At 39.6% G+C, this 27681-nt stretch overlaps 2 protein-coding genes and 1 long non-coding RNA gene across 3 annotated transcripts in view; 1 reads left to right on the top strand and 2 right to left on the bottom strand.

Annotated features, from left to right (window-relative positions):
- Nucleotides 1-3488, bottom strand: part of LOC138962425 (uncharacterized) — an 11906-nt gene extending 8418 nt beyond the window's left edge. Inside the window, exons 1-2 of the long non-coding RNA XR_011454510.1 lie at nucleotides 3081-3488; nucleotides 26-88 (exon numbers count right to left, since the gene is read on the bottom strand). This is a non-coding gene — a long non-coding RNA (uncharacterized lncRNA). The remainder of the gene's footprint in view (nucleotides 1-25; nucleotides 89-3080) is intronic.
- LOC138962418 (uncharacterized) overlaps nucleotides 1-18405 on the top strand; it is a 19013-nt gene extending 608 nt beyond the window's left edge. Inside the window, exons 2-4 of the mRNA XM_070334222.1 lie at nucleotides 6185-6243; nucleotides 9729-9816; nucleotides 11781-18405. Coding sequence (XP_070190323.1) covers nucleotides 12069-14345 — 2277 coding nt within the window. The 5' untranslated portion in view covers nucleotides 6185-6243; nucleotides 9729-9816; nucleotides 11781-12068 and the 3' untranslated portion in view covers nucleotides 14346-18405. The remainder of the gene's footprint in view (nucleotides 1-6184; nucleotides 6244-9728; nucleotides 9817-11780) is intronic.
- A 169-nt stretch (nucleotides 18406-18574) lies between these two features.
- Nucleotides 18575-26438, bottom strand: LOC138962422 (baculoviral IAP repeat-containing protein 3-like). The gene is made up of 3 exons (XM_070334230.1): nucleotides 26361-26438; nucleotides 24858-25806; nucleotides 18575-24527 (listed from the first exon to the last, which is right to left on the bottom strand). The coding sequence occupies exons 2-3, from the start codon at nucleotides 25486-25488 to the stop codon at nucleotides 24340-24342; spliced, it is 819 nt and encodes a 272-aa protein (XP_070190331.1). The 5' UTR covers nucleotides 25489-25806; nucleotides 26361-26438; the 3' UTR covers nucleotides 18575-24339.
- Between the last annotated feature and the right edge of the window lie 1243 nt (nucleotides 26439-27681).

Genomic DNA, 27681 nt, shown 5'->3' on the forward strand with positions numbered 1-27681 from the left:
TACTGGGTAGATAAATTTTGCCCACCTGAGAATGAGTTGAGTAGATCAAGGCCACCGAGTAGTCTACCATCGTCGAATCCTTCTTGTTCTGGATTAAATCAACGTCACAGCACTTTCGGTAAGTTAAACACATCATGTTATCATTTTAAATGTGCAGATGACAAATACTGTACAAATGAGCAAGAAAACGTTTTAAACACTCTTGTCACTCTTTTTTTCTTTGAACATTTCTATTTCGGCCTAGTCAAGGAAAGGCGGCCATGAATATTATGACGAGACCGGGTACACGAGTGTACACATAAACGCGTAGAAGTGACTAGAAGTGCCACGATTAAAATATTTTGTTCACTGTATACTGACCAATGTCACCCAACACTACCTCTTTTATTTTCCATCCACGCAAATACTCATTCGCCTTTGTGATTGTTTTCTGCCAGGTAAAAAATAATTATATACTACCTGTTTGTTTGTCATATCACGAAGGGTGATATCAGGTCGGTGCTGCTTTGACATTTAGCGTGCGCCACACACAAGACATACGTCGCAGCACAGGCTTCATGTCTCACCCAGTCACATTATTCTGACACCGGACCAACCAGTCCTAGCACAAACCCCATAATGCCAGACGCCAGGCGGAGCAGCCACTAGATTGCCAATTTTAAAGTCTTAGGTATGACCCGGCCGGGGTTCGAACCCACGACCTCCCGCTCACTGGGCGGACGCCTTACCACTAGGCCACCGTGTTGTGGTCATAGACACGTTTAAGTGCAGATCTTTTTGATGAAACCGTTTATTGTAACACAAGTTATATGAAGGAAAAGGCCATTCATTCCCCTACAATATTCAACAAACAGATTGAGGTATAGCAGAATCAGCTGAAATTTGGGTATTTTTGTTCCAATTTTGTGTTTTCAGTTTGGTGTGGTTATTTGAGTTAGAATTTGGCCCAAATCATCAACACATACCTAATTTTCAGGAAACATATTGTAATGTTGCCTATCTTTACTGGTTTTCTCACAAAAATAAATTTAATGAAAAATGTCGAAAATCAATTTACGGAATTGCGATATTCTTACTTAATTGTTTTTAGGTCCTATCTGCCTCAGTTTTTAAGCTACATCCTTCATATTTTGACACAACCTTTTTTACACTATGTCAAAGCTTTTGTCATATCAGATTTTGTTGTGGTTTTGCTTTGCTGGATCCTTAATTATATTTGCGAAATTATTTATATTCATGAAAATCAAATCATCAAATATTCAAAAGTATCAGACTTACATATACCAACAATGACAACAATTCAGTGGTATGACAAAAGCTAGATATACATGTTCTCTTTGATTGGACCAAGTCATATTTTCATGCATATTCTTTGAAAATTAGTTAAACAGTGACACAAAAACCACCAAAAACGTGAAATATTGACAAACGGAACACAGTTGAATACATTGACCAGTCGACATGCTGAACTCAGTTCACGCAGAAACACACTCAAACAAGAAATTCCTCCGAGGTAGGAAAAACACCCCCGTCCTTAGCATTCTCACTGCCACCAACTGAGCAGGCACTGCTAACAAGTGTGGTTATTTCCCTTTGACCATTAATATGTCCCTCTATAAGTCCTTGTGGAATCTTAATCCACCAATAACTCCCTAACCGTGTGTTTGACTGGTCCCAATTTTTGTAAGGACCGTCTCAGGAATGTATAGAACCTGTTCACCAAGTTTGGTGACGATCGGTCCGTTCATTCTTGAGATCTATATGCGAACACAAACAAACAAACAAACAAACACATCGAGCGAAACCTATACACACCCCTATACCGGGGGTGTAATAAAACACTTCAGTGACCCATGTGCTTAGGGCGCAGCCATTTTGACACTGTAGTTACTTCCCTTTAGAGTTTTGTCTAATACTAAGACACTGGTTGTGCAGAGAGGTCATATAATATGACGAATAATGTTGCAGTATTATTTTTGTGAGGAATGGCCACCATGTTGTTTTTGGGACCAGATTTCATGCACCCATGGTCTCTTAGATTGTAAATTACCAAAAAAACTACATAAAATTGTGCAGACATATTTAGGGTATAGCTGCAAAAATGATTTTCATAAATAAAAAGTATAATCACAATATTGAGCTTAAAAATACGATTTTTGATCAAAATTCAGCTGATCCTGCTACCTTGATATTATATAAGGTAGTTTCTATTCAGTGGAACCTACAATACAGACACCCCCACCCCCCCCCCCCCCCTAATCAAATTCGCAAAAGCAAGGTTCCTGCGTTAAAATCGAAAAAAAATCAGAGAAGCTGTAACACAACAAGTTTTGCATGTCATTGTGAGGAACAATCACATTTGTATCCATGTACGAACAGCTCTTATTTTATTTACAGTTATACTCGTACTCACGTACATTCACCTGTACTGAAATTAGGATCCCTATGTTTGTGTATCTCAAGCAGATCAATGAACACACAGGCCGGTGTCGTATTTTCAATCAAAACTAGTAGAGGAATTTTGCCCACCTGAGAATGAGATGAGTAGATCAAGGACAACTAGTAGGCCCTACTGTCACCGTCGAATCCTTCTCGTTCTTGATTTAACCAGCATCAAAACACATTGCATACGTTGAAAACATCACTTTGTGAATATGCAGGGGACAAATACTGTAACAATCAGCAAGCCAAACGCTCTGTCACTCTTATTTTTCCTCCAACTTATTAATCGGCCTAGTCAAGGTCGGCCAGCCAGCCATGGTTGAATATTATGACGAGACTAAAATACGTTCGTGACCTAACTTGTATTGCTCGTAGGTTTACACACTCGTCATACCTGTGTCAATGCAGGTACGTATTCCCTGTGCCTAACATGGAATGTACGCATTAACAAGCATCATGACTAGAAGCGCCACTACTGAAATCAGAGATAACAAACAAATAAAAACAAAACAGCAACACTATTCACTGAATACTGACCAACATTACCCCCACACCACCTCATTTATGTTCCATCGAAGCAAACGCTTATTCGCTTTTGCGATTGTTTTCTCTCAGAAAAAAAGGATTATACAACCAACCTTGTACTCATTCAAAATCTGCGTGACGGACAGGTAGGAATTAAAATAAAGGCTTCACGTCCAAGATTGTTGCTTTGGACAAGACCAGCAAGAACATCACAGTGACACATTCAGGTGTGTACGTTTGCTCCATAAATGGCATCTTGACGTAAACATGATCATATCCACATATCTATTTGGTTTAATCGTTAAAGTAAGCTTTCAACGGGGCTTAACATGGTGAGGCAAGGTTTGCTGTACGAGCTTATTTCTGTCCTGTGTAACGAGCATTTTTGATGTGATACTCTTGTTGACAAATGGTACTGATATGTCCCGGGAGAGTTTCGAGTCAAATAAATATCGTCACTTCCTTATTCCTGAGAAATACCATGCTCACACAATTTCTCGCGTGACGATGACGTATGTAGCAACAGTAAACACAGACACATGTTACTTTAGCCGAATAGACTTCATACTTGTTACATTCTAATAAAGGCCGGTAAAGTGCGGGTATAAGTATCACTTCTCCCAGTTTCAGTGTGAATTGTATGCGTGATCGGACGACACCGAATGTAGCAGTTTATTTTATTTTATTTGGAGTTGGAATATGTTTCGTACCATTTTTCGAAGATAAAAGATCGTTCCTCTGCCATTCGTTTTCTCGTCGCCATATGGCATTTTACAAGCACTGCTGACAGTCCATCATTTTATTTCCTGAACTTGCATAATTTTATTTTGTGTGCTCATATTTGTTCTAAAATCAGTCTACTTTAATCAGGATTGCTTTGCTTTGGTTTGGTTTGAGGTTTCTTTAATATTTTTTATTTTTCATGTTGGTATACATGTTTGTTTCTTTGTTTGTATTTTTAAACATCACCCAATAACTACGCTTTACGAATAACATGACAATGTTCAACAGTATTTTGTACAGTCGTCAAATTATGAAATGTATGGATTCTATGCTTTTTATTGTTGTCAGTGTTTTTGATTGGTCGTTTGTTTCACGGTTTGTTTGTTTGTTTGTTGTTTTTGATTTGTTGTTGTTGTTGTTGTTGTTGTTGTTGTTGTTGTTGTTGTTGTTGTTGTTTTTGTTGTTGTTGTTGTTTTTCTGTTCATTGTTTCTTTTGCTTCTTTTTTCAACCAATTCTGCCCTTCAGATGCCACGCAGTATCGACTTCAAATCCTTATTTCATTTGAAGACTCAAAACTTGTTCAACGATTTTAATCAACTAATCAATCAATGCATACATAGATAACGAAAATAATATTTACTACACGCACCACGTTCCACTGTACACCAAGGCTTTAGTAAAAAAAAACAAAAAAACGCAGGGCTAAAACAAAGCTACATTGATGTTAAGCTCCAAATCTGTGACATCAGCAAATCTGATTAAACTTTTTATCATTATCAGGCCTGTAGTGTTTAAAACACGTGGACTAAAAAAAACACATTCATTTTCACAGGGATATACCGGTATGTGTAAAAAAAAAAAAATAATAATTAAAACACTTTGGGCCCCTTTCGTTGCATGATCTTTGATGATTGACAGATTGTCTTTTGACGTCTCAGTTGGAAACCGCGAGAATCTATACAAACAGAAATTCCCGCACGAGTTTATATTTGGATACACGTTATTACTTGCTTTGGTGTCCGACACACGCTTCAAGGCCTACATTTGAAAAGAAAGCCGCCATTGTGTCAGCTCATTCACTAGCCATGACAGTTATCTTACAGTGAGTATCATCTCTCATTTTACAAATAATTTAATTAGCTTGAGAAGATTCCAAGCGTGTCAATCGGAAGGTATTTCGGTTGTTCGAAACCCTCCACTAAAATGTTGTCCCCGACTGAGTACGGTAGTACTTGGGCTTATTGCTGGGAAACTACTGGGCGCAGTTCGTTCAAAAGTTGATACACTAACTTGATATTGGGCGGGGACGGATATAGCTCAGTTGGTAGCGCGCTGGATTTGTATTCAGTTGGCCGCTGTCAGCGCGAGTTCGATCCCAGGTTCGGCGGAAATTTATTTCAGAGTCAACTTTGTGTGCAGACTCTCTTCGGTGTCCGAACTCCCCCCCCCCCCCCCCCCCCCCACATTGGGTGTGCACGTTAAAGATCCCACGATTGACAAAAGGGTCTTTCCTGGCAAAATTGCTTAGGCACAGTTAATAATTGTCTACCTATACCCGTGTGACTTGGAATAATAGGCCGTGAAAGGTAAATATGCGCCGAAATGGCTGCAATTACTGGCCGTATAAAATTTCATCTCACACGGCATCACTGCAGAGCGCCTAGAACTGTACCCACGGAATATGCGCGATATAAGCCTCATTGATTGATTGATTGATAATAGGTCCGATTGATCGTATTTAAACTTCATAATGTCACCTGGGACCTAAATGCGAAAAGCAACACGGACCTCAAATTAAGGGCAAAATGCAGTGAAGAAATATGAAAGTTCCCTCATTTTATTTTTGTCGAAAAGACAGTGAGTGCACTGTTTTGTTTTTGTGTTATAACCTATTTATGGTACTTGGTTCGCTTTTAGTTAATATATGAAGTGCTTCTATGTCCTTTTTGTGGACGTGTTTTACACACTTGATTATTAAGCACACTGCGTGTAAAGGCGAACAGGAAAGGCTTCGTGTCGTGCGATAGAAGTAGACGAAACTAGGTTTAGGTGTTCTGTATCGAGGAATTACACAGTTGTCCTTTTAGTCAGAAATGCCCACTTCAAGTGCGCCACCACATCGTCGCAACACTGATCATGTTTGATGTGTGTAGAACGCAAAAAGAGCCAATTACACTGACACACCGTTGTGTAGTACTTAATATCCCGATCTGTATCACTTACCTGGATAGTTTTAAGTATTTTATGAAAAACTGTACAACAAAAACGTGTAGGCTATCTATTTTTTCTTATCATTACATCATGACACACAACCCGCATGGTGTTGCACTTGGCCCAAATAACTTCCTTCACATGGTGTGTTCACATGAATATTCAAGTACTAATTCATCAGGTAACAAGCTTCTTTTGCGCAAATCCTGGTAAGTATTAATCTATAAACATTTCCGTGTTTTTTTGCCAAATTGTTTTGATTGCTTTGACTTCCCTTTGCAGGTACATTAGAAATCGGAACAGGCGATGAGCTGCTTCAACTCTATGGATCTAGAAGTCAGGTTGGTCATGTCTTGGTTTACTGGCATTTTTCATGTCAAGGTATACACATGTTCTCTGTTATAGATACACGCCAGGATATGTCGGAATTTGGCTTCTTTGCATTAAATGTGTTCGTTGGTTATGTCTTTGATTTTTACTTGAATGGAAACATGTTTTATAGCGTGGGGAGCCTGTCCAGAATTATGCTTAGACCCAAAGAAAATGGTTACAGAAAGTTGTTTTGTTGCAACACATTTAGATAGCCTGTCTCAACATTCACCAAGAGTTATACCGTTCACGGGCAGCCTCTGCATAACTTTTTTATGACGGTTTGATTACCGTCATTACGTCACATATAAAAACCCTTGTTTTCATCAATGACGTTGTAAAATTCCACTCTACAGAGCTTCATTTTAAAGTTCTTAGCCTACCGTCATCTATAATGCACAATTCATTAGGCCGGTGGACGGACAAGGGTCAGGGGTATGAGCAGACTAAAAAACGGTATCCATGTCCCACCCCCGGGTCACCACAGTAACACGTAAAAGACCTTGGTCATTCTGCCATTAGTTCAGTTAGATGATTACACCTTAATATGCGCACATCTCGGTAGCGCCACTCTTGTTGCTGCAAGCTTTCATTGGGAGGAAGCGACCCGAATTTCCAAGCAATCCCGGGATTATAAAACAATGAACGTGAAATAAACAAGACGTTCAGTGTTCACGTACGATTAATAAAAGAAATACGCATTCTTTAATACGACTATACATCGTCCACAGCATGCGAGGGTACACTAAGATCACTAGTCTAGTGATCTACCACCTGAGCTACCGACCCCCCCCCCCCCCCCCCACCCCTCGACAAAACCGTTATCCACAAACCCATCGCGCGCGCAAAAGCCAGAGACTGACGCCAATTTTCAAAGCAGTGAGAGTCCACTAGACTTGCTTTAAAGGGAGGGTCAGTCTAATGAAACATGAACCACTGACTCGGGAGGGACGTAACTTCTCCGCTCCTGTCATTAGGCTCATGATAATTACAATTAAACTTCACCTTCCTACCGTAAGCCTAGTTTATTTGTATAACTAGCAGTTAAGCCCGGCTTCGCCCGGGAGTAAGCGGAGCCCTGTAGCAATTTAAGACGCTCGCTATCCCATTATCATTAGCTTTACCTCCTTTGTTTGGATACAAAAAAAGAGTTATCTTCCTTACCTTCTAGAAATTTCCAGAACTGTCCAGTTAATTTTTCTTTCTTCATTTCTTCCCCTCATAGGAGCAATAGCGAGTCTCTAATATCACTGGCATGATGTGCTTGCTACAGGTGAACAGTAGGCACTGAACTGGTCTTGCACCATATAGGCTGTATTCAATAAATGGGAGGTCCATAATCTGAGAAAGGAAACAATGAATCAAGAAACTAAAACCCAGGTGCACATCTGCGGCACCTAGGGAGTGTACGTGCACACTATCTTGTTCCTGCCTCTTGCCATCTCAGAGGTATGGCGACCACAGACAAAAAAGAGTTATCTCCCTTACCTTCTAGAAATTTCCGGAACTGTCCAGTTAATTTTTCATTCTTCATTTCTTCCCCTCATAGGAGCAATTATAGCGAGTCTCTAATATCACTGGCATGATGTGCTTGCTACAGGTGAACAGTAGGCACTGAACTGGTCTTGCACCATATAGGCTGTATTCAATAAATGGGAGGTCCATAATCTGAGAAAGGAAACAATGAATCAAGAAACTAAAACCCAGGTGCACATCTGCGGCACCTAGGGAGTGTACGTGCACACTATCTTGTTCCTGCCTCTTGCCATCTCAGAGGTATGGCGACCACAGACAAAAAAGAGTTATCTCCCTTACCTTCTAGAAATTTCCGGAACTGTCCAGTTAATTTTTCATTCTTCATTTCTTCCCCTCATAGGAGCAATAGCAAGTCTCTAATATCACTGGCATGATGTGCTTGCTACAGGTGAACAGTTATCTCCCTTACCTTCTAGAAATTTCCGGAACTGTCCAGTTAATTTTTCATTCTTCATTTCTTCCCCTCATAGGAGCAATAGCGATTCTCTAATATCACTGGCATGATGTGCTTGCTACAGGTGAACAGTAGGCACTGAACTGGTCTTGCAACATATAAGCTGTATTCAATAAATGAGAGGTCCATAATCTAAGAAAGGAAACAATGAATCAAGAAACTAAAACCCAGGTGCACATCTGCGGCACCTAGGGAGTGTACGTGCACACTATCTTGTTCCTGCCTCTTGCCATCTCAGAGGTATGGCGACCACAGACAAAAAAGAGTTATCTCCCTTACCTTCTAGAAATTTCCGGAACTGTCCAGTTAATTTTTCATTCTTCATTTCTTCCCCTCATAGGAGCAATAGCAAGTCTCTAATATCACTGGCATGATGTGCTTGCTACAGGTGAACAGTTATCTCCCTTACCTTCTAGAAATTTCCGGAACTGTCCAGTTAATTTTTCATTCTTCATTTCTTCCCCTCATAGGAGCAATAGCGAGTCTCTAATATCACTGGCATGATGTGCTTGCTACAGGTGAACAGTAGGCACTGAACTGGTCTTGCAACATATAAGCTGTATTCAATAAATGAGAGGTCCATAATCTGAGAAAGGAAACAATGAATCAAGCAACTAAAACCCAGGTGCACATCTGCGGCACCTAGGGAGTGTACGTGCACACTATCTTGTTCCTGCCTCTTGCCATCTCAGAGGTATGGCGACCACAGACAAAAAAGAGTTATCTCCCTTACCTTCTAGAAATTTCCGGAACTGTCCAGTTAATTTTTCATTCTTCATTTCTTCCCCTCATAGGAGCAACAGCGAGTCTCTAATATCACTGGCATGATGTGCTTGCTACAGGTGAACAGTAGGCACTGAACTGGTCTTGCACCATATAGGCTGTATTCAATAAATGGGAGGTCCATAATCTGAGAAAGGAAACAATGAATCAAGAAACTAAAATCCAGGTGCACATCTGCGGCACCTAGGGAGTGTACGTGCACACTATCTTGTTCCTGCCTCTTGCCATCTCAGAGGTATGGCGACCACAGACAGACAGACAGACAGACAGACACTCTCTTTTATTTATATGTATAGATAGATTATCATTCACCCAATGACTGAGTCGCTACGCGTACACGAAGTCACGTGAGACTTCAGAGCTCAGTCTAGTGGTCACGAAGCAACATTCATTTAAATGAAACATAAGGTAAACCACAACATTTATTCATCAAAAATCGGTCTAACACCATTTGACCAAAGTTTGACTCAGGAACAGTTATCCTGTAGAATTTGGCAAACACTTTTTCACTTATGGGAATGCCTCATCTATTTCGAAACTACTTTGGATATTTTCCAAAACAGCTTACACGTATTCGGTCAAAATATATTAACCAATTAATTTTTTTTTAAAAACAGTTACCTGTTGTGTGAGCGCAACAGCTAGGATTGTTATTGATTTTTCAAAATTGTTTTCTATTTTCAGTTTGGCTCATGACTTGCTGAGTCGTCTGGGTCGAGTCGATCCCAATACTTCCCAGACTGCAGCGTGAAAACGACGCTAAGACTGTGAGGTTGGTAAAATCATTTGCTTGCAATTTTCTTTCCAAAATGTAGATGTGTGTTTGATTTGGACAATGAAATACCAAGTAGTTTCCTTTACACAGACCGCATGTATACAGGGTGATTTAAAAAAATGTACTTATTGTCGTGTAGCTCTCAATTTTTGCTTAGTCAATTATTAATTCATTTTTAAATGAAGTGTAGAAAGGACTAAAAATATTGAAACGAAATTTATGAAGATACTAATTTTGTTGACATCAGCCAAAGTACTGCTAGTTTAGAATCAAAACTTTCCGTCGCTTATTTTTCAACCATTTTGTAGGCATGTACACGGGGTTCTCACCTCTGACAGGAGAGACTTTGACAGGTACATTCGACGCTCAGAAATCTGCTGAAACCTGTCAAGCCAAACTCTGATATCCTGTGGTGTTTTTTTTTAACCAAAGACAATGTTGGCTTGGCTGCCCACCTTGAGTTCAAACCCACGCTAGGATTGACGATTAAAAAAAACCATCCACATGAAGACAGCATCTAAGAGATTGAGGATAACCGATCCATGTTGGACTTCATTGCTGACAAACTCATGCAAATTTTATGTTTCACGTTAATGGCAATTATGACACTTACAATCTGGATTGAAATGCTCTTGTGTTCTCTGAGTTTGGCTACGAAACGTCCGTGAGTTTTCCATACAAAACACGCCCTCTATCAAGTCCTTCCTGCAAAACGGTGTGTTCGTGCAAATTATCTGGTTTCAAAATAAGCAGCAATTTTTTTTTATTCCTGACTTTCAGTACGTTGTCAAATGTCATGATAACTGATACCCTAACCTCATAAATTCAGTTTGTTTTCAAAATGTCAGCCTAAGATCACATACAAATCACACACAAAGTGAAGCACAAAAAAAAGGGGGTTATTTGTGGAACCCACCTGTATATAATTGTTGATGCAAGCCGCTTTTAACAGAAAAAGGGTGGTGATTTGTATTGTAATCCCAATGAGTTTATTATAGCTTTCAAGATTTGTTTCTTCTTTGCCGTCATTGTATTTTTATGAGTGGATCGATACGTGTATATATGTGAAAGCACCACAGGGCCGGACTAGGCGAAGAGGAGGGGGGGGGTTGCTAGTGGTGGCCCAGGGGGATGTCCCCTCTGGCGGCAGGGGCGGATCAGTTCATTTTATGACTGGGTTTTTTCAAAAGTATATTGTGAAGATATGGGTGTGAAGGCGCGAAGCGCCGAGCCGACGGCGCGAAGCGCCTAGCTTGCTAGGGGGGTCCGGGGGCATCCCCCCCCGGAAAATTTTGAAAAAAAGGATGCAAAATGGTGCAATCTGGTGCATTCTGAGGATGATCATTACCAGTTTCAGGCAGCAGATTTTGTCACTGATTAATACCCCCAAAATTGAAACTCAATGTAAAATAAAGAAATGCATACCTCATTCAATATTTTTATTTTTTGGCTGGGGGGGGTGGGGTCCGGAAACCCTAGAACCCACCCCCACCCCCCACCCCCTCGTTGTGGGGGTCAGGGGGCGAAGCCCCCTGAAGCTGACGGGTAGGTCATATTCTGAGATAGGAAAATGGTCGCTCCTTGCATGAAACGGCATAAAATAAGCAATAATAAAAAAAAATTAAATAAGTAAGGTACATGTTTAGGCTAGGGGGGGGGGGGGGGTTGCGCAACCCCCATAACCCCCCCGGTAGTCCGGCCCTGCACCAGGATAATAACCAATGGCTTTTTACCTTTTAATTGTGAATTATATTATTATTTTTGTCCTTATTCAATTCACAATATTTCTGCCATTCAATTGCATTTTGTTTTACTGTATTATGCAACCCCCAAATTCAAAAGGGAAATCTTACAGATAAAAACAATAGTACAGATCAAGTGATGCAGAGAAGGAGGAGAGAAAGAGGATAGAAAAACTACTGATTTTCTGTACATATACCCCTTATGCTTACGTGTTTCAGGTGAACTCTTTCAGCCAAGATCGCAGGTTGAACGTCAAGTCGACAAAACAACAAATAATCGAAAACGCAAAACAGGTATCCCTGAAGTTTGTTTTCATAACTGCTGTTCTATATCAATGATGGAAAATTCAGCAGTCTCGCTGCAAATTGCGTGTCAGAGATTTCACCATAAGAAGCACATTTGAGCACAATCATTCAGTTTGAAAAGTTTGGTGCAAACAACAACTTGACTGCTGTCAACAGCAAGCTCCAGTCTAAAAGGAGGACGTGAAATTATAAACTGTTTACATGATGCAGGCGCTCGTCAAAAATGTTAAATTGTTGGGAGGACATGGACATTTAGAGGGGAAGGACGCATTGATGACCTTACATTCTGAAACCATACCTCCACAAATATCCAATGAAAGGATCATCGCAAACCTGAAAAAACAAAATGTCAGTCGTCATGACACCCATGATGCATGTGAAATGTATCATTCTCTTTTCAAAGTCTTCGTTACAGGAAGCTTTGAGGCTGGTAACATAGGTTGCACAGACAGTCAGAAAAGCCCCTGGACAGAAAACTTTGTACCGCAAAGCAAACTGAAAATACTGGAAAATGAATATTTTGACCAGATGAACACGGAAGAAATGTTTATAAACAAGGGAAATAAGATTGAATTTTCAGAATTAGATAGGGGCCTTTCCAACGGCAGTATAATATTACCAGATCTGCCATTCTTTGACCATGTTGATGAAGTATTATCGAGTTTGTTTAAACACCTAGAGAGTATGTCTTGTGTGTATCAAGGTGACATGTTGCCACATGGTTTCTTTTATTGTTCACAACTAAGGGCAGAGCTAAAGCAACTACCCTTCCGTTATCTCCGTGCACGTTCACAGGAAAGAGAAAAGTGTATTCGTTTGATCTCTCAAGTTTGCCGTGAGAAGCCCGTTGAAGACGCTCAAATTATGTCATTTCACCAAAGAAGTCTCCTACTACGTAGAGTTGGGTGTTATGCGGAGTATATATTCGAAATGTTAAACACGTTCATGTATGATTTGACATTGTATAGTATCCCACAAGAAAAGGACAAGCCTTTAATATTATTGAAAAAGGCACGAGACACAAGTGTCAGCGAGATGGAAACGTATATTCACATCAACATGTTGGTGTCAAGGAAACAAGCAGAAGATGTCCCATATGAAGATAAGGATGCCGCTGATGTAGTAGGCAATCAACAGAGAAAAAGGAGCAAATCAATACCAAGCCAGATCTCTGATTCAGACTCAGACTCACTATCCGACAATTGTAGCTGTTTAGAAAATGACATTCAAAATGAGTGTCACATCCCAGAAAAAGGAAATGACAGAATTTCAAATGTTGATTCGGTCACAAATCCTGATAGAAATCAGTTTAGGTTAGATATCAAGCGCGCAGTCGAACGTTTTATGCTTGATACACCTACCGCACATGGCGCCCGTACTGCATCGGGAGACCCAGATCTACTCCTAAAAGAACTTACACCTACCCTGCCGTCTTTTCCCGACCCTTCACTGGACGAGCATGATGCACATCAGCAACCTGTAGTCCCGTTTCCGGAATTTCAGGATCCGCGCGTTGGAAAAGAACCACATCTCCTTCATTGGACTGTAACCAGTTTCCGACCCCGAGATTCTGTGAGACCCAGACCCAGATATTCCCCGCAAGTACGCACTGAACCATTTACTCTGGACAATCTGCGACAGAGAATGCAACAGAGATCGTTTCGGATTGCTTCCATGGTTCATCTGGGATCGTCTTTACCTCTTGGTGTTGTGCGACTTGCAGACGCTGATCTCTATTACGACGAGGACAAGGACGAAATGTGCTGCTGCAACTGTTCGTGGAGGATGCCCAGAACGCAGTTTCAAGACACTAAGGACCCCGTTGAGGGTCACTCGTGTCGTGGTAGAACCAGAGGTGACTGTGGTGAAGGTTCAAGGGGCATATCAGGGCCCGCTGCACGTGTTGCACAAGAAGACAGTCTTCCTTTGGCTGAACGTAGGGATAATGCACTTCCACCATGTGTTGAAGTGGATGGTTATGTTGAACGTAATGCTTCTGACTCTCCACTACTTGCTGATGACACAGTGACAGATTGTATCTCGTCTTCTGAGAGCATTGCACAATTCCCTCGTGAACGTTGTACTGCTGAATGCAGTGGGTCGTTTCATCAGCTTGGTTCTGAAACTAGCAGTGCCACCATGGATGCTTTGTTATCAACTGGCGAAACTGCAAGTCTTGTACAACAGTCCAGTAGCAACAACGTGAGTTGCACAAATGACCAGTCTCCCGCTGAAGGTACAGGTTTCGAAACAGATCACACTTCCTCTGGTAAAGACATGGGTTCTGGACAATCACCCTGTCTCCACACGGCAGAATTCATCACCGAATCTCTTACTGATGCAGCTGACAAGTCATTTTCTGAAAATGAAGCTACCAGGCATGATTCTGAAACGGAAAGTACATACCACGAAAGTCATTCACCCACTGAAAGCTGTGGAGATAAAATGCACGAGGACGAAACAGATTTAAAGTCCTAGCAGCTCTGTGAGTGTGAAGAATTTTGGGTTTTAACTTTGAAAGTTGGACTAAAAAGCCTTGGTCTCATTGCAAGGCATGTGCACAGATGTCAGAGTTTTAGTGGATACACAGTTCGTATATAATTTAGGCTTGGGATGTACACGCCTAGTTATCATTTAGCAGATAGTGCTGTAGGGGTGGATTTTTAGTTGATAGCGAATGAACAGAGTCCCCGCTTTGCTACTCGTACATGAAAACAAGAAAAATGTAATAAGAACTGATGTGCAATCTGAAACGTTCAAGCAAAGCAAATTCTAAATATACGCAAGTCCTATTATATGATTGTTGGATGATTAGCATACACTAAAAATGGCAAATACTGATAAATATGACACTGGACAGACATTGAATGTTTGCACGGCTTGTGAAATGGATTCCAATTAATGCTCTGCTGTGAAGTGAGCAATCCTGATTAGTGGGTGTGGGTATACATATATATATATATATATATATATATGTGTGTGTGTGTGTGTGTGTGTGTGTGTGTGTGTGTGTGTGTGTGTGTGTGTGTGTGTGTGTGTGTGTAAATCAACTCAGATTAAACACCTCGACTTTCACTGTGCAATAGTACCATATAATCCAGAATGTTATAAATGATAATTATCATTTTGCAGCATTTCAGTGTTGTTGCATATTCCGTGCCGGCTTTTCCCTTGCTCTGCTTTCATATGCCGAACTGATGAAAGACTGCCTTATTGTCTGCCTTCTGTATTTTGTCAATAGTCAGCTTTGTTCTGCATCCTGTCTAATAATTAGTGATCATGTGGTCTTGCACAAGTATTCATTGACAACAATAATAATAATAATAATAATAATAATAATAATAATGGTCAGCTTACATAGCGCGAACCACAGTAAACTATGCTCTCAGCGCTTTACATATTCACTTAGCCTAAGGTGCTAATGGAAGGGAGATAATTTAAGAGGCAGCTAGTTCCCATCGTCCGCATACGCATCCAGCTTTGATTGTAAGTTTTCTCTGTTTACACCTTAAATCACATTGTTCTCAGTCGGAGAATGAATTCAACGTTAAAAATATGATTTTCCTGAATGTCACAAATAGTCATCAACAACGTGATGGTCGTCGTTTGTTTTTAATATTGCTCAGTAATAAGTTTCTCTTTTGTGTTTTTGTATTACAGTTACGATGAAAGTCTACTCACTTGTTCATGTTGCTATGCCATAGTTTAAGAGTGATACGCTCACAAAAAAAGAGCGACAAGAGGTCAGAAGTGTAAGAACATTTGAAACTTTTTAAACAAAAACATTGCTGGTTGCAACAACAAAAAGGCACACTCTACAGTTCTGAACCTGCAAATTGTGTAAAGCAGTCACTGTGATAGTGTTTATTGGTACTGGTAGTAGCGATAAATTAGTGTGAATTAATACGTTGTTCTTTGGCCAACCGTAACCGTGTCAAGTCTGATATCTTTTGTTAAGTTTTTCTTTGCTTTATTTGTTTGTGTTCGCTCGTTTTTGTACAGTTTTAACCGTCCCATCATTCCATCACAAGAGTATAAAGCTTTACATCATGATATGAATTTATCATTTGCTCGGGGCAAACTTTGTTTGATACGCTGTCTGTGTGATTGAAATTCCAGGATGAAATTTTCTCTCATTCATATTGGAATGTTACAAACTTCGCCGTGTGTACTTCGTTCCTTGCTGCCAAATATTGCAAGGCATTTTAATCTGTTTCAGTATGTGTTGCTGTCAATATTTGTAGTGTCATCTCACATGAGATTGCACAGTCTGTTTCTTTCTGTCCTGAGATGTTTGCATTATTATGTTGAGATGGAATAGAAATGAAAAGTTTGCTGACTACAGCTAAGACCGGTTCTGTGTGTCGGAGAAGGCCAGCGTTTTTGTTGTTGTTAATTTGTGTGTTTGAAACATGATACATTCCCTTAATGTAAGTGCCCGTTTAGATGTCAGTTATTTGACCTTGGGCACGAAAGATGAACTTTTCTAGCGTAAGGAATCACGAATGTCATGGTTTTGCATACATGTAAGCTGACATTCAAAAGAAGATATGGTGTTTGATTTAATGTTTGGAGAGGTCTTCTTTCCAATTTGATTTGGGCTTTTGGCACTTTCATTTGGTTATTATTGTCTTGTTTTGCTGTATCATATGTTATATATTTCTTTTGTGATCTGCATATTATCAAAATGATGCTACTGGAAAATATTGTCTGTAAATATTGCATGAGTCTTGCTTGGAACCGGTTACTGTTTCGATATTCTCAGAACACAAGAACCTTCTTACAGTAAAATTCTTCATTAACATTTTGATATTGCATGAGAAACAAGAGTTGTAATGTCAAAGTGTCTCTTGTCTCATGACTGTCCACAAAATACTTCTAAAGGTCTTTTTGTAATAGTACAATATAAGATGTTTGATGGGTTGTTGACAGACCAGCTTTTTTGTCGGTCCGAGGGGGAGCATATCGTCTTTTGTTTCATATTTATTGACCATGGCCGAAGCTGGCGTGTGAAAGCAACTTTCTGTGTTTTGAGTTCATAAAATGTTGGGATAAGTATGTCAGGTTTGAGGATGCACAGTTCTGTAGGTTCCTCTCAGTATTCCACCCCCTCGGTTGTCAGCTGTAAACATTAAGCTTAGTGATCGAATGTGGAAGCTACATTGGGTCAAAGGTCACAGAAGATTTGCATCGTGCAGCGAAGGAAAGAATCGCGATCTTGTTTCCGACTCATTCACTCCGTAGACTCCTTCGCAGCGGTGTGTTGCGTGCCGCACGGGTATTTGCACCCCGCACGCTGGAGCGGTAAGTTGAGTGGGGTTTGTGTCTCGATAAAACAGCTTCTTGTATAAACATTTCGTAACTTTGCACATTAAGATATGTCTTGTTTGATCTGTTAGTGTTTCTTCTACACGCCGATGTACTTTTTGGGTGCATATTTTGTACTAGATGATTACCCGCTTCGCCGGGAAGAAGTAGAGCCGAATACCCGGCCGTCGCCGGGGACCCGGCTTTGCCGGGTGTACGCCGGCATCGCCGGCGCACGAAGGAAGGGAGATCTAAAAATAGTAACGTGCAGTGACCTTCTAAATATAGTAACGTACAAACGGGAATATGGATTGACGCCGGCGCACGAAGGAAGGGAGATCTAAAAATAGTAACGTGCAGTGAAAAACGAAAATCGGTTCAGCGCTGCGCGCTGAGAGCACGTGTTGAAATATCTCATCGATCAGGTTGTGCCCGGGGTCTCTGTGAATAAGCCCACCAAATTTGAAGCAGATCCATCGAGAACTTTGGCCGTGCATCGCGAAGACACAGACACACAGACACACAGACAGACAGACACAAGTCGTATATATATATAGATAGGCATATTATAGCCGTGATTCTGTAAAATATCACGCCTGTAACTGCACAGAAGCAAATTTCGTAGTATTCGCAACAAATTACTGGTGTAAACTTTAATGTGAAGAACTGCCATCAGTTCCACAAAAACCTGAACCTTTCTGCAGTACTGAGGCCGAGTTTCAAGCTTCTAGGACCTTGCAGACAGCGAAAAGCATTCGGAGAATGAGAACTATCCTACAACTTCTGTGTTTGCCCCCCGAAGCTGCCGTGTTTCTCCCCCGCAGCTGCCGTGTTTGCCCACCGTTTGTGTTTGACCACCGACCCTGCACACTCATGTTTATGTCCTCTAATTGGCTTGGAGCTATTTTGCAGGAAGCATGGAAACAGTACTTGCAGGCAGCGCCATGGCAGGCAAATTTTATTCAAATTTCACTTGCGTATACGTGTCCAAGATTGTTTGTGTATATCAGATTGTTAACTGTAGTCTTTCACCGAATTCCATCCAGTTTTCAAGTTCCATGCTTTTCTTTTTATTGATCAAATATTGGCACACACAAAACCGACGGCGAGTCGAATACCGTCACAGGCCCATGACGTGTTGATATGCTGTATCAAATATTATTTTTGTTTGTATTGTTAACATGTGAAATAAAGAGATTAAAGGAAACTACTTTGGCACACAATACCACTGATTGTTAAATGAATCCTCTATTTTTATAACGTAAATAACACACACACACACACACACACTGACACACACACACACACACACACACACACACACACACACACACACACACACGCACACACACACATACACACACATACTTCAATTACATTTTTGAATACGACAAATGCAATGATTTTGCTCTTAATGCACCTGTATTATAAAAACAAAAACACAAAGTGCTCACAAACAGATTCATACAAGACAGAATAAATGTGTGAAAAGGCCACATGCAAATGCAACAGAAAATTTAAAATCACCAAAGAACCTAACTGACAACAGAATATCGAAGATGTGACTCATTTATCAGCACACATTTTTCTTATTTTAATCCTATTATTTTTTTAGTTATTCTATTTGCTTTCTTTTTCTTATTTTTATTGTTATTTTTTTATCATGCCATCTTCACAAAATGCAATCGAACGAGTGGAGTTTAGTCGATGTTATTGAACATTGCTGTCCAACTACAAAAACGTATTTGTGTTTAGAATGATTGCTTTGCAGCATATAATCAAACACACTCCACCTGTTGTCAAAATGTCTACAACCTGAAATACAGCACAAATCAAATTATACAGTCATATAAAGTCGTGTGTTCCACGTTGAGTTAAAATAACCGTTTACACAAGTCGACTATATTGTAAAAAGTGTAAACATTCACAGCAGTTGAACACAAGAACATTCTTCATTCTCAAAGAAATAACTCTGAACACATTTCATTATGGGGCAATTTAAAATGAGTAAGTACATACTATGAACACTTTACATGTATAGAACCCTATGAGGTTGTCTCCCCTCTACCACCCTTTTCGGGGATCATCCTTTCATTCACACAAAATGATCAACTTTCATAACAAACCATAAACGTGTTATCATAGATAAGATGATATTTAAATTCCAGTTTCCCAAAACAAACACTAATGTCTGTAATACTAACAAAAACAGCAACGGAAATTATGAGGGCAAGTAATGGTGATATTGTTTATGATCAATTTCTTGTGTTGAACGAACAAGTGCAGTATTATAAATTGGCGTCCAATTACTCTACTTAATACAGATTATAAGATGTTGGCAAAAGTTTTAAATCAGAGATTGAGTTCTGTTATTTGTAAGTTAGTAAATGAAGATCAAGTTGGTTATATAAAAGGCAGGAATATTGGAACCGTGATTCGTACAATAGATGACGTAACAGAGTATTTAAATCGAACGAATAAGTCTGGGTTTATATTGGCCCTTGACGTTTGATTCCATTTATTAAAAAAAATATGATAGAAGCATTTCGATCATATGGGTTTGGTGAAGATTTTCAAAAATGGGTTAAGCTTTTAATGACAGATACTTTTAGTAGTATTAATCACGGAGGGTGGATTTCAGAACCGTTTCCTTTGAAGTGTGGTATAAGACAATATTGTCCATTTTCACCCGTGGCCTTTATATTGGCGATGGAAATACTTGCCATTAAAATTAGGAAAAGTGATATAACGGGTGATAAATTACCCTCAGAGGTGGACGAGGAGAGTGCCTTAAAAAATAAACAGTTAGCAGATGATACAACATTATTTTTACAGAACAGTGGTGATGTTTTTAAAGTTAAAGATATAATGATACAGTTTGCACAGTTTTCAGGACTGAACCTGAATGTTAATAAAACCAAAATAATGAAAATTGGACAGCATTGTGGTCAGCAAAAGTTGCCATTTGAGTGCACAGATAAGATTAAGATTTTAGGTATTTATTTTGTAAATAATGATAGAGCAACAAATGTTGAACAGAATTGGGTATTAAGAGTTCAGAAGATTAAGAAGTTGATTAAGATATGGAGTCGAGAGATTTAAGTATTCACGGTAAAATTGTAATAATCAAATGTTTTTTCATTTCACAGTTGGTATGTGTGATGCAGACGATTGGATTGCCAGATCGGGTTTTGAGAGAGTTGAATAGATTGTTTTATAAGTTTATTTGGCAGAGAAAGTGTTCGAATAAAAAAGCATTTGAAAAAGTTAAAAGAAAAGTAATGGAGAAAGAAATAAATGAAGGTGGGTTGAACATGTTAAATGTGCACATTATGCGAGTCTTTTTATTTACAATGGGTTGGACGTTTGTATGAAAAGAAAGGAGAAAATTGGACGTTTATACCACTATGGTTTCTGGGACATGTTGTTGCAGGGTTTGGTGATTTGATTTGAATGTTAAACCGAGTAAGGAATTGAATTTGACAATGATTGGAAGCCCATTTTGGCAGAGGGTAGTGTGGACACATTTGAATTACAAGCTTAGGATGGAACATGATAATATTGATGTAAAAAATTTTTATAAACAGATTTTGTGGAGTAATGATTCGATTCGGTATAAAGGAAAATGTTGTTTTATTTCTATTGGAAAAATGCTGGGATTGAAAGAGTAAGTGATTTGTTTATAGTGGAAGAAAAAGATTAAAGTCAGCAGCAGAGGTATATATACAAATTGGAAAGAATAATGCAAATATTTTATTGGATTATTGTACCCAAATTATGGATTAATTGGATGGAAAATAAACATATTATTGTCCAGATGGATAAGCAGTTGTTTGATGGTAGCCTGTATATGATAAAAAAATAAGCCAAATACGAAAAATGATAGAAAAGAAAAGTGTAATTACTGCTGTAGAAAAACCTTGTGTACATTATTTTTGGTTGAGGAAGTTTAGTGTACAAGTAAATAAGGAAATTTGGACCCTTGACTATGTTTCTAAAGAAGTGAGGTTAAGAGAATTGCAATGGAAAATTTTACAAAACATATATCCAACAAATATTTTATTATGTAAAATGCAAGTCAGGGAGAATAACAGATGTTGTATATGTTGTACGGAAGTTGATTTTGTTGAACATTTTTTTTATGAGTGTATACCGGTAAAGTTGTTTTCAGTGGACGAAGATAGAAAATTGGATAGAGGAAAAGGGTTAAGTTTAAAATGCAGGATATAATATTTGGCTATCAAGACACAAGTTGTTGTAAAAAGATGAGACATTTTGTAAATCACGTAATATTAATTGGGAAAATATGTGTTAGTATTTTTAAAAAGACAACTTGTCGGGGATCAGTGTTTGTAATTTTTGAGTTTCAAATGTTAAGTAGAAAAATTGAATTGTAAATAAAAGGAATATTTCCATTGTAAATAGAAACTGTCCATGTTTCGTGAGTGTAATATACCTCTATGTTGGAGTTAAAAAGAAAAAAATAAACAAAAAACAAAAACAAGCCGCGTAAGGCGAAATAACAACATTTAGTCAAGCTGTCGAACTCACAGAATGAAACTGAACGCACTGCATTTTTTCACCAAGGCCGCATACTCGTAGTTTCGTCAGTCCACCGCTCGTGGCAAAGGCAGTGAAATCGACAAGCCAGAATAGTGCGGTAATGGTCGCGCTGAGCAGGATAACACGCTTTTTCTGTATCTCTATTCTTTTTAGCGTACTGAGTTTGTTTTTAATCCAAACATATCATATCTATATGTTTTTGGAATCAGGGACCGACAAGGAATAAGATGAAATTGTTTCTAAATCGATTTAGGACAATTAATTTTAATCATAATTTTCTTCTTTTTTTTTCCAGAGCTTGTTTGTAATCCAAATATAACATATATATATGTTTTTGGAATCAGAAAATGACGAAGAATAAGATGAAATTGTTTTTGGATCGTTTAAAAACATTTAATGACAAGTTTCCGATTTTTAATGACCAAATTTATTAATTATTTTTTAAGCCACCAAGCTGAAATGCAATACCAAAGTCCGGCCCTTGTCAAAGATTGCTTTGCCAAAATTTCAATCAATTTGATTTTAAAATGAGGGTGTGACAGTGCCGCCTCAAGTTTTACAAAAAAGCCGGATATGACGTCATCAAAGACATTTATCCAACAAATGAAAAAAATGTCCGGGGATATCATTCCCAGGAACTCTCATGTCAAATTTGATAAAGATCGATCTAGTAGTTTAGTCTGAATCGTTCTACACACACACACAGACACACACACACCACGACCCTCGTCTCGATTCCCCCTCTATGTTAAAACATTTAGTCAAAACTTGACTAAATGTAAAAAGCAACAAAAATTAACAGTCAATTAACTTCACGGAAACCTATCAGGATGACGGATGGACATTTATTGATTGGAGTAAAAGACCATCTTTTGGGGGACTCCGAGTGCCCGCCCCTACACAAGCGCTAGAAAACGGTGCGGTGCAAGTAAAAGTCACGAGTACTCGGAACTCCATTTCGCATCTAAATTTTAGATTACTTTCTCTTTCTTAAATAAACAAAACATTTTTTACAGCATATACTCCAAAGAAAACAAAGCGCACATAATTATACAGAATCTAAACAGAAAAGCCGAGTTGCTATTTTAAAGTAGATATGCTCCGATTAGACAGGTTTATAATAAGCCATTCGATGCTTGAAACAGCAGACATTTTTTGTTGTATCCAATTTCCCTTTTCAGCATCATAAAACTTAAATCTGCCGGGTCCTTGAACTCATCAGCATAATCCTTGGTAAGTAGAACAGGTGCAACAAACATCTGTCACACATAGAGTAATGGTTAAGCACTTAATATCATACCTTACTACACTTTTACATGTAACCGAGTGCCGTAACACTACGATCACATCGGGAGGCGAAGTGCTATCAAACAGGATTGAAAATGTTAGGGCCAATTTCTTAGCCCTATAAAAACTGTTATGCAAACCCGAAGATTTCCATGAACATACAGACAATCGGAAACCATCAGACCCCATCACAAACATAATTCCACAATCCACCGGTGTTGACTTAAAGGCCAACAACTCGGGTGCAGAGTCTGCTGTGAAAGAAGCGGTAGCCTCCCCTGTCACAATCGCCCCCGTTTGAATGAACCTCGTCCCGAAGTTCCGAACCGGGGGACCACTGTCCATCCCAAGTTCGCAGAATGAGAACAGCACGAAAATGTTCAGTGGTCATATTATGCCATTACCTGAACATATCATGCCGAGTCCCATCCCTGCTCGCAAGCGCCAGATGTAACCGAGTGCCGTAACACTACGATCACCTCGGGAGGCGAAGTGCAATCAAACAGGATTGAAAATGTCAGGGCCAATTTCTTAACCCTATAAAAACTGGTATGCAAACCCGAAGGTTTCCATGAACATACAGACAATCGGAAACCACCAGACCCCATCACAAACAGATTTCCACAATCCACCGGTGTTGACTTAAAGGCCAACAACTCGGGTGCAGAGTCTGCTGTGAAAGGAGCGGTTGCCTCCCCTGTCACATACACATAAAGGCTTTCTGTCTGTCGTTTTCAAGAGAACCATTATATCGATCTCCTTTAAGAGGATTACACCGTTGGTATTTTAGTCGTGATTGTAACCACAAAAGACTTGATTTTTTGCAACTAACCTCCTACATGCTTTCACGGTAAGGAGAAAACGCAGCAATCACTTGAATTCAACATATCTGTATGGGTTTTTTCATACGTCCACAATGTCAATTTGCTTACACGAAAATCACAATGGCTAGTGCGTCTTCATGCGTCCCACATAGAGTTAGTCAAGTGACAGGTTCGTTTGAATCGGAAAATAGCCAAAGCTAAGGAGCAGCAGTGATAACAGTATTCGGTAGCGGCAGTAGTATTAGTAGTAGAAGGTATGTTGTTGATACTACATTAGAAGATGTCCTAGTGGTGGAGGGTGTAGTAAAGATGGCAGTGAAATAGCCGCATATATACAGTATATTTTGTTGTTGCTGATTATATCGGTAACTATAATGATCTGGTATGCTTTGATCGCAAAGCATGCATTAGAACAAATGGCGAAGTTGCTTAAACCTCCTCCACTCAACACGCTCCCGTACCCTCCCCAAATCAACATACATCTTAGTTATTCAGTAGGAATTGCCAACAACCCCCAGTTGTCGCAGCGAACGCTGGATGAAATTCTCCCGTTCTACAGTGCGGAGGTGTTTGCAGCTACCCCTTGTTAAACGAATGTGAGCGTCTCTGGGGTCGTCACCAGGCTCCCATCTGTTCAAGGCAAGGCCACAGGAGAAGCACATGACGATGTCATCGTGTCCTGTTGGAAAAGAAAACGAGTCAATGGTTAAGACTGTGGCGCCATTTGTTATTTTAACCATTATTGTAAAGGGCTGTGGCCTCAGACAATCAAAGATTTTGTTCTTGTTCTTGTAATTGTTGTTCTCTTTCTCTCTCTCTTTCTCTCTCTCCCTCCCTCTCTCTCTCTCTCTCTCTCTCTCTCTCTCTCTCTCTCTCTCTCTCTCTCTCTCTCTCTCTCTCTCCGGCTTTCTCTCTCTCTCTCACTTTCTCTTGTCTAGTCTCAGCCATGTAGTATAAATAAGCACGACAAGACGCACCTTTTATAACAATGAAACCGCCAAATACTTACCAACGGAAAAGAAGCCGTGACGTTTAAGTGACCAGATGAGCCGGGTCTGGGGGAATTCATAAAAGGTGTGTTCACGCTTCCAGACAGAGGAGAACTCGCTGTGGAGATGACCCCGTTGTAAATTGTCAACGATTCGTCGGCTTCGTAGTCTCACATTGAAGTCAACGACGATGTCGTTGTGATCGTCGTGCACGCTGAAATCGCTATAACCATTGTCCGACTCCTGAACGCCAATACGATGAGCGGTGAGCCCCAAACCGTTCAGCGAACCGATATGTATTCTGATGTCTTCTTGTCTGAGAGGAATTGCAATGTTAGGTTTGACGCCTTGGTGAGCATCATCATCGTCGGTGAAGCTGGCACAGATAGGTGACAACTGTCGATGAATGCGATAAAGCTCCTGCTCTGGTTCCCAGTTGGAGTGACTCTGGCTGCATTTGTAACACTCCACCTCGTCTGCGTTTCCAGTCGAGTAAAACCCCTGCTTGGCAAAGGAACCTGGGCTGATGTGGCATGCATGGAAACAGGCAGGATTGGCTTCAAATGTGGAAAGCCTGTTTGCCTCAAAATTGTATGCATGCGGCCGATCAAGGAATGGCCGAAAGCGATCGATTTGAAATTGAAGAGGCATGTGTTTAACGAGCCAAATATAAAGGTACACACATTTGAAATGTTGATAATGTGGCTAGGTTCTCTTGCAATTTCCCTGAGCGCAGTGAATGAACACAGATTCTTCTGTGGTTTTGAGGTTAACTTTTTGTTTTGTTTTCCTCTAGCTTCCCCCTTCTTCTTTTTTCTCTTTAACCTGGGCGTCCTTTTTTTTCATTTGTCGTTTGGTTTATCGAGTTTTAGGCAGATGAGGGTGCCCTCTGCTGGTCGCATAGTGTTTGTGATGCCAGAGGACTGCCGCTCGCGTGGTAGCTTGGGTGACACTAACTACCCCCTGGTTCTGCAAATAAACAATCAACACAATCTCTAAAACTGTTGTGAAGCAGATTATCAGTTAACTTTTTAAGGACCACACCTGCACATGTACAGTACCATGTGTAGTAGTGAACATCACTCAGCAATATTATTGTACACACAAGCAAACAAATAATGTCACCTCTTCATCGACTTAAAATAAGTATTTCATTGCTTGAGACTGACGCTGTGTCGCACACTGAAGAGATGCAATATGCAGTTTATGAACAAATCCGGCTCTGCAGTAAAGCCACAAGTGCAATACTTGTGTCAGGGCTGGTGTAGAAGGGTCTACTTTTTCGTAACTTGAGATAACGCCTCTAAAAAGCGCATTTATTGAGTGAGTATTTTGAAGTTTAATAATAATAACACTGTCTTGTGTAGCAGACTCCTTTGTCAAATCGTTTGATCGTTATTACCCTCCCCCCCCTCCCCCTGTTCAGTGTCATTTTGTTCTTTGGAGAATACACAGATTATGTATGTCATTTTGATCAGTAGTGATAGGTAAACGTGTGAATGAAAAAGGAGAGAAAAACTCACCAAACCAAGAGAGAGCGTCTTTTCACCAAGCTTTCGAAGGGAAGAGTAAGGACTGTTTGCAGGCCAGCAAATGATGACGAGAACAAACATACTACTTTACTCAGTGCAGGAATTCCCATTAAAATGCTGTGAGACGATACTTTTCCTGGTTTTGTAGATCTGTGTTACTAGCCGAGCCGAGTCTGAATGAATGAGTAGACGTTAAAAGTGTTTTAAATGAATAGATAAATAACCAACAAAATACCCAACACAACGGATACATAACTTAATAAATAAGTACACAATATATAGACAAACAAATAAATAGATAATTGATTTAAACAAATAATGAAACAGAGAAGAAAAAATAATTCGTCATAGGGTAAAAACAACTACAGGAGGGTTATCTATATCAAAGCATATTATATGCAAGATTTATGCAAGCGTATTACATGTTAAATGTATAAACCTGAAGATAAATAACGTGCTTTTGATAAGAAATCTTAAATGCACATTTTGGGAAAACAAAGTATATATCATATCAACAGGGAGTTTGAGCCTCCTTCCTTGCTTCCTGTGTTAAAAATGATTTATGCATCCGCCTAGACAGGTATATGCATGGGCTATAATCATTACATTCAGCAAGTCAGAATTGGAAAAAGAACCTTAAACTTTGGTATCAGTTATCAGGATGAATCACCCCACTGACTAGAACAGGGAGTAGTGAATGTGTTATGTATCTTTCCAAGAAATACACACACGGTGAAGTTCCTCAAACGCGTAGAAAAACACTCAAAGGGTTTGGCCTATTTTCTCCGATGGACAATCCCAGCTAAAGAAGAAAGCAGATCCATCAAAAAGGTCTAACCTAATGCAAGTATTGGTATAAAAATGTTACAGTTAATCTGTGAAACCAGGGAATACGTGTATTAACTAAACTATTTTAGGTAATACATGAATTAACTGGGTTTTTCCGTCAGTTAATTCATGTATTACCTAGTTAATACACGTATTCCCTGGTTTCACAGATTAACTGTAACATATATACCGCGGATATTTGTTTTCTGTGAATTTCCTTTCTCATTTGAACGGGACGTACTTTAACAATTTGCATCAATCATGAAAAGTACATAGATACAGTTTTTGTATTAACTACCAGTACAAGTGTTACCAGTACAACAATTGGTTATTGCATGTATAAGCATGCACAGAGGGAGAAAAAAGAGGGGTCGGTGAACTTCCAAAAATTCATCATGACTGTGGCATCATGACTGTGCCACAAACATCAGCCACTAGTGCTCTTAGTGTATTTTTTTCTCATTAGAAATGGTGGTGGTTGTTT

This window comes from Littorina saxatilis, linkage group LG3 (assembly GCF_037325665.1).
Source record: "Littorina saxatilis isolate snail1 linkage group LG3, US_GU_Lsax_2.0, whole genome shotgun sequence".
Taxonomy (NCBI): Eukaryota; Metazoa; Mollusca; class Gastropoda; order Littorinimorpha; family Littorinidae; genus Littorina; species Littorina saxatilis.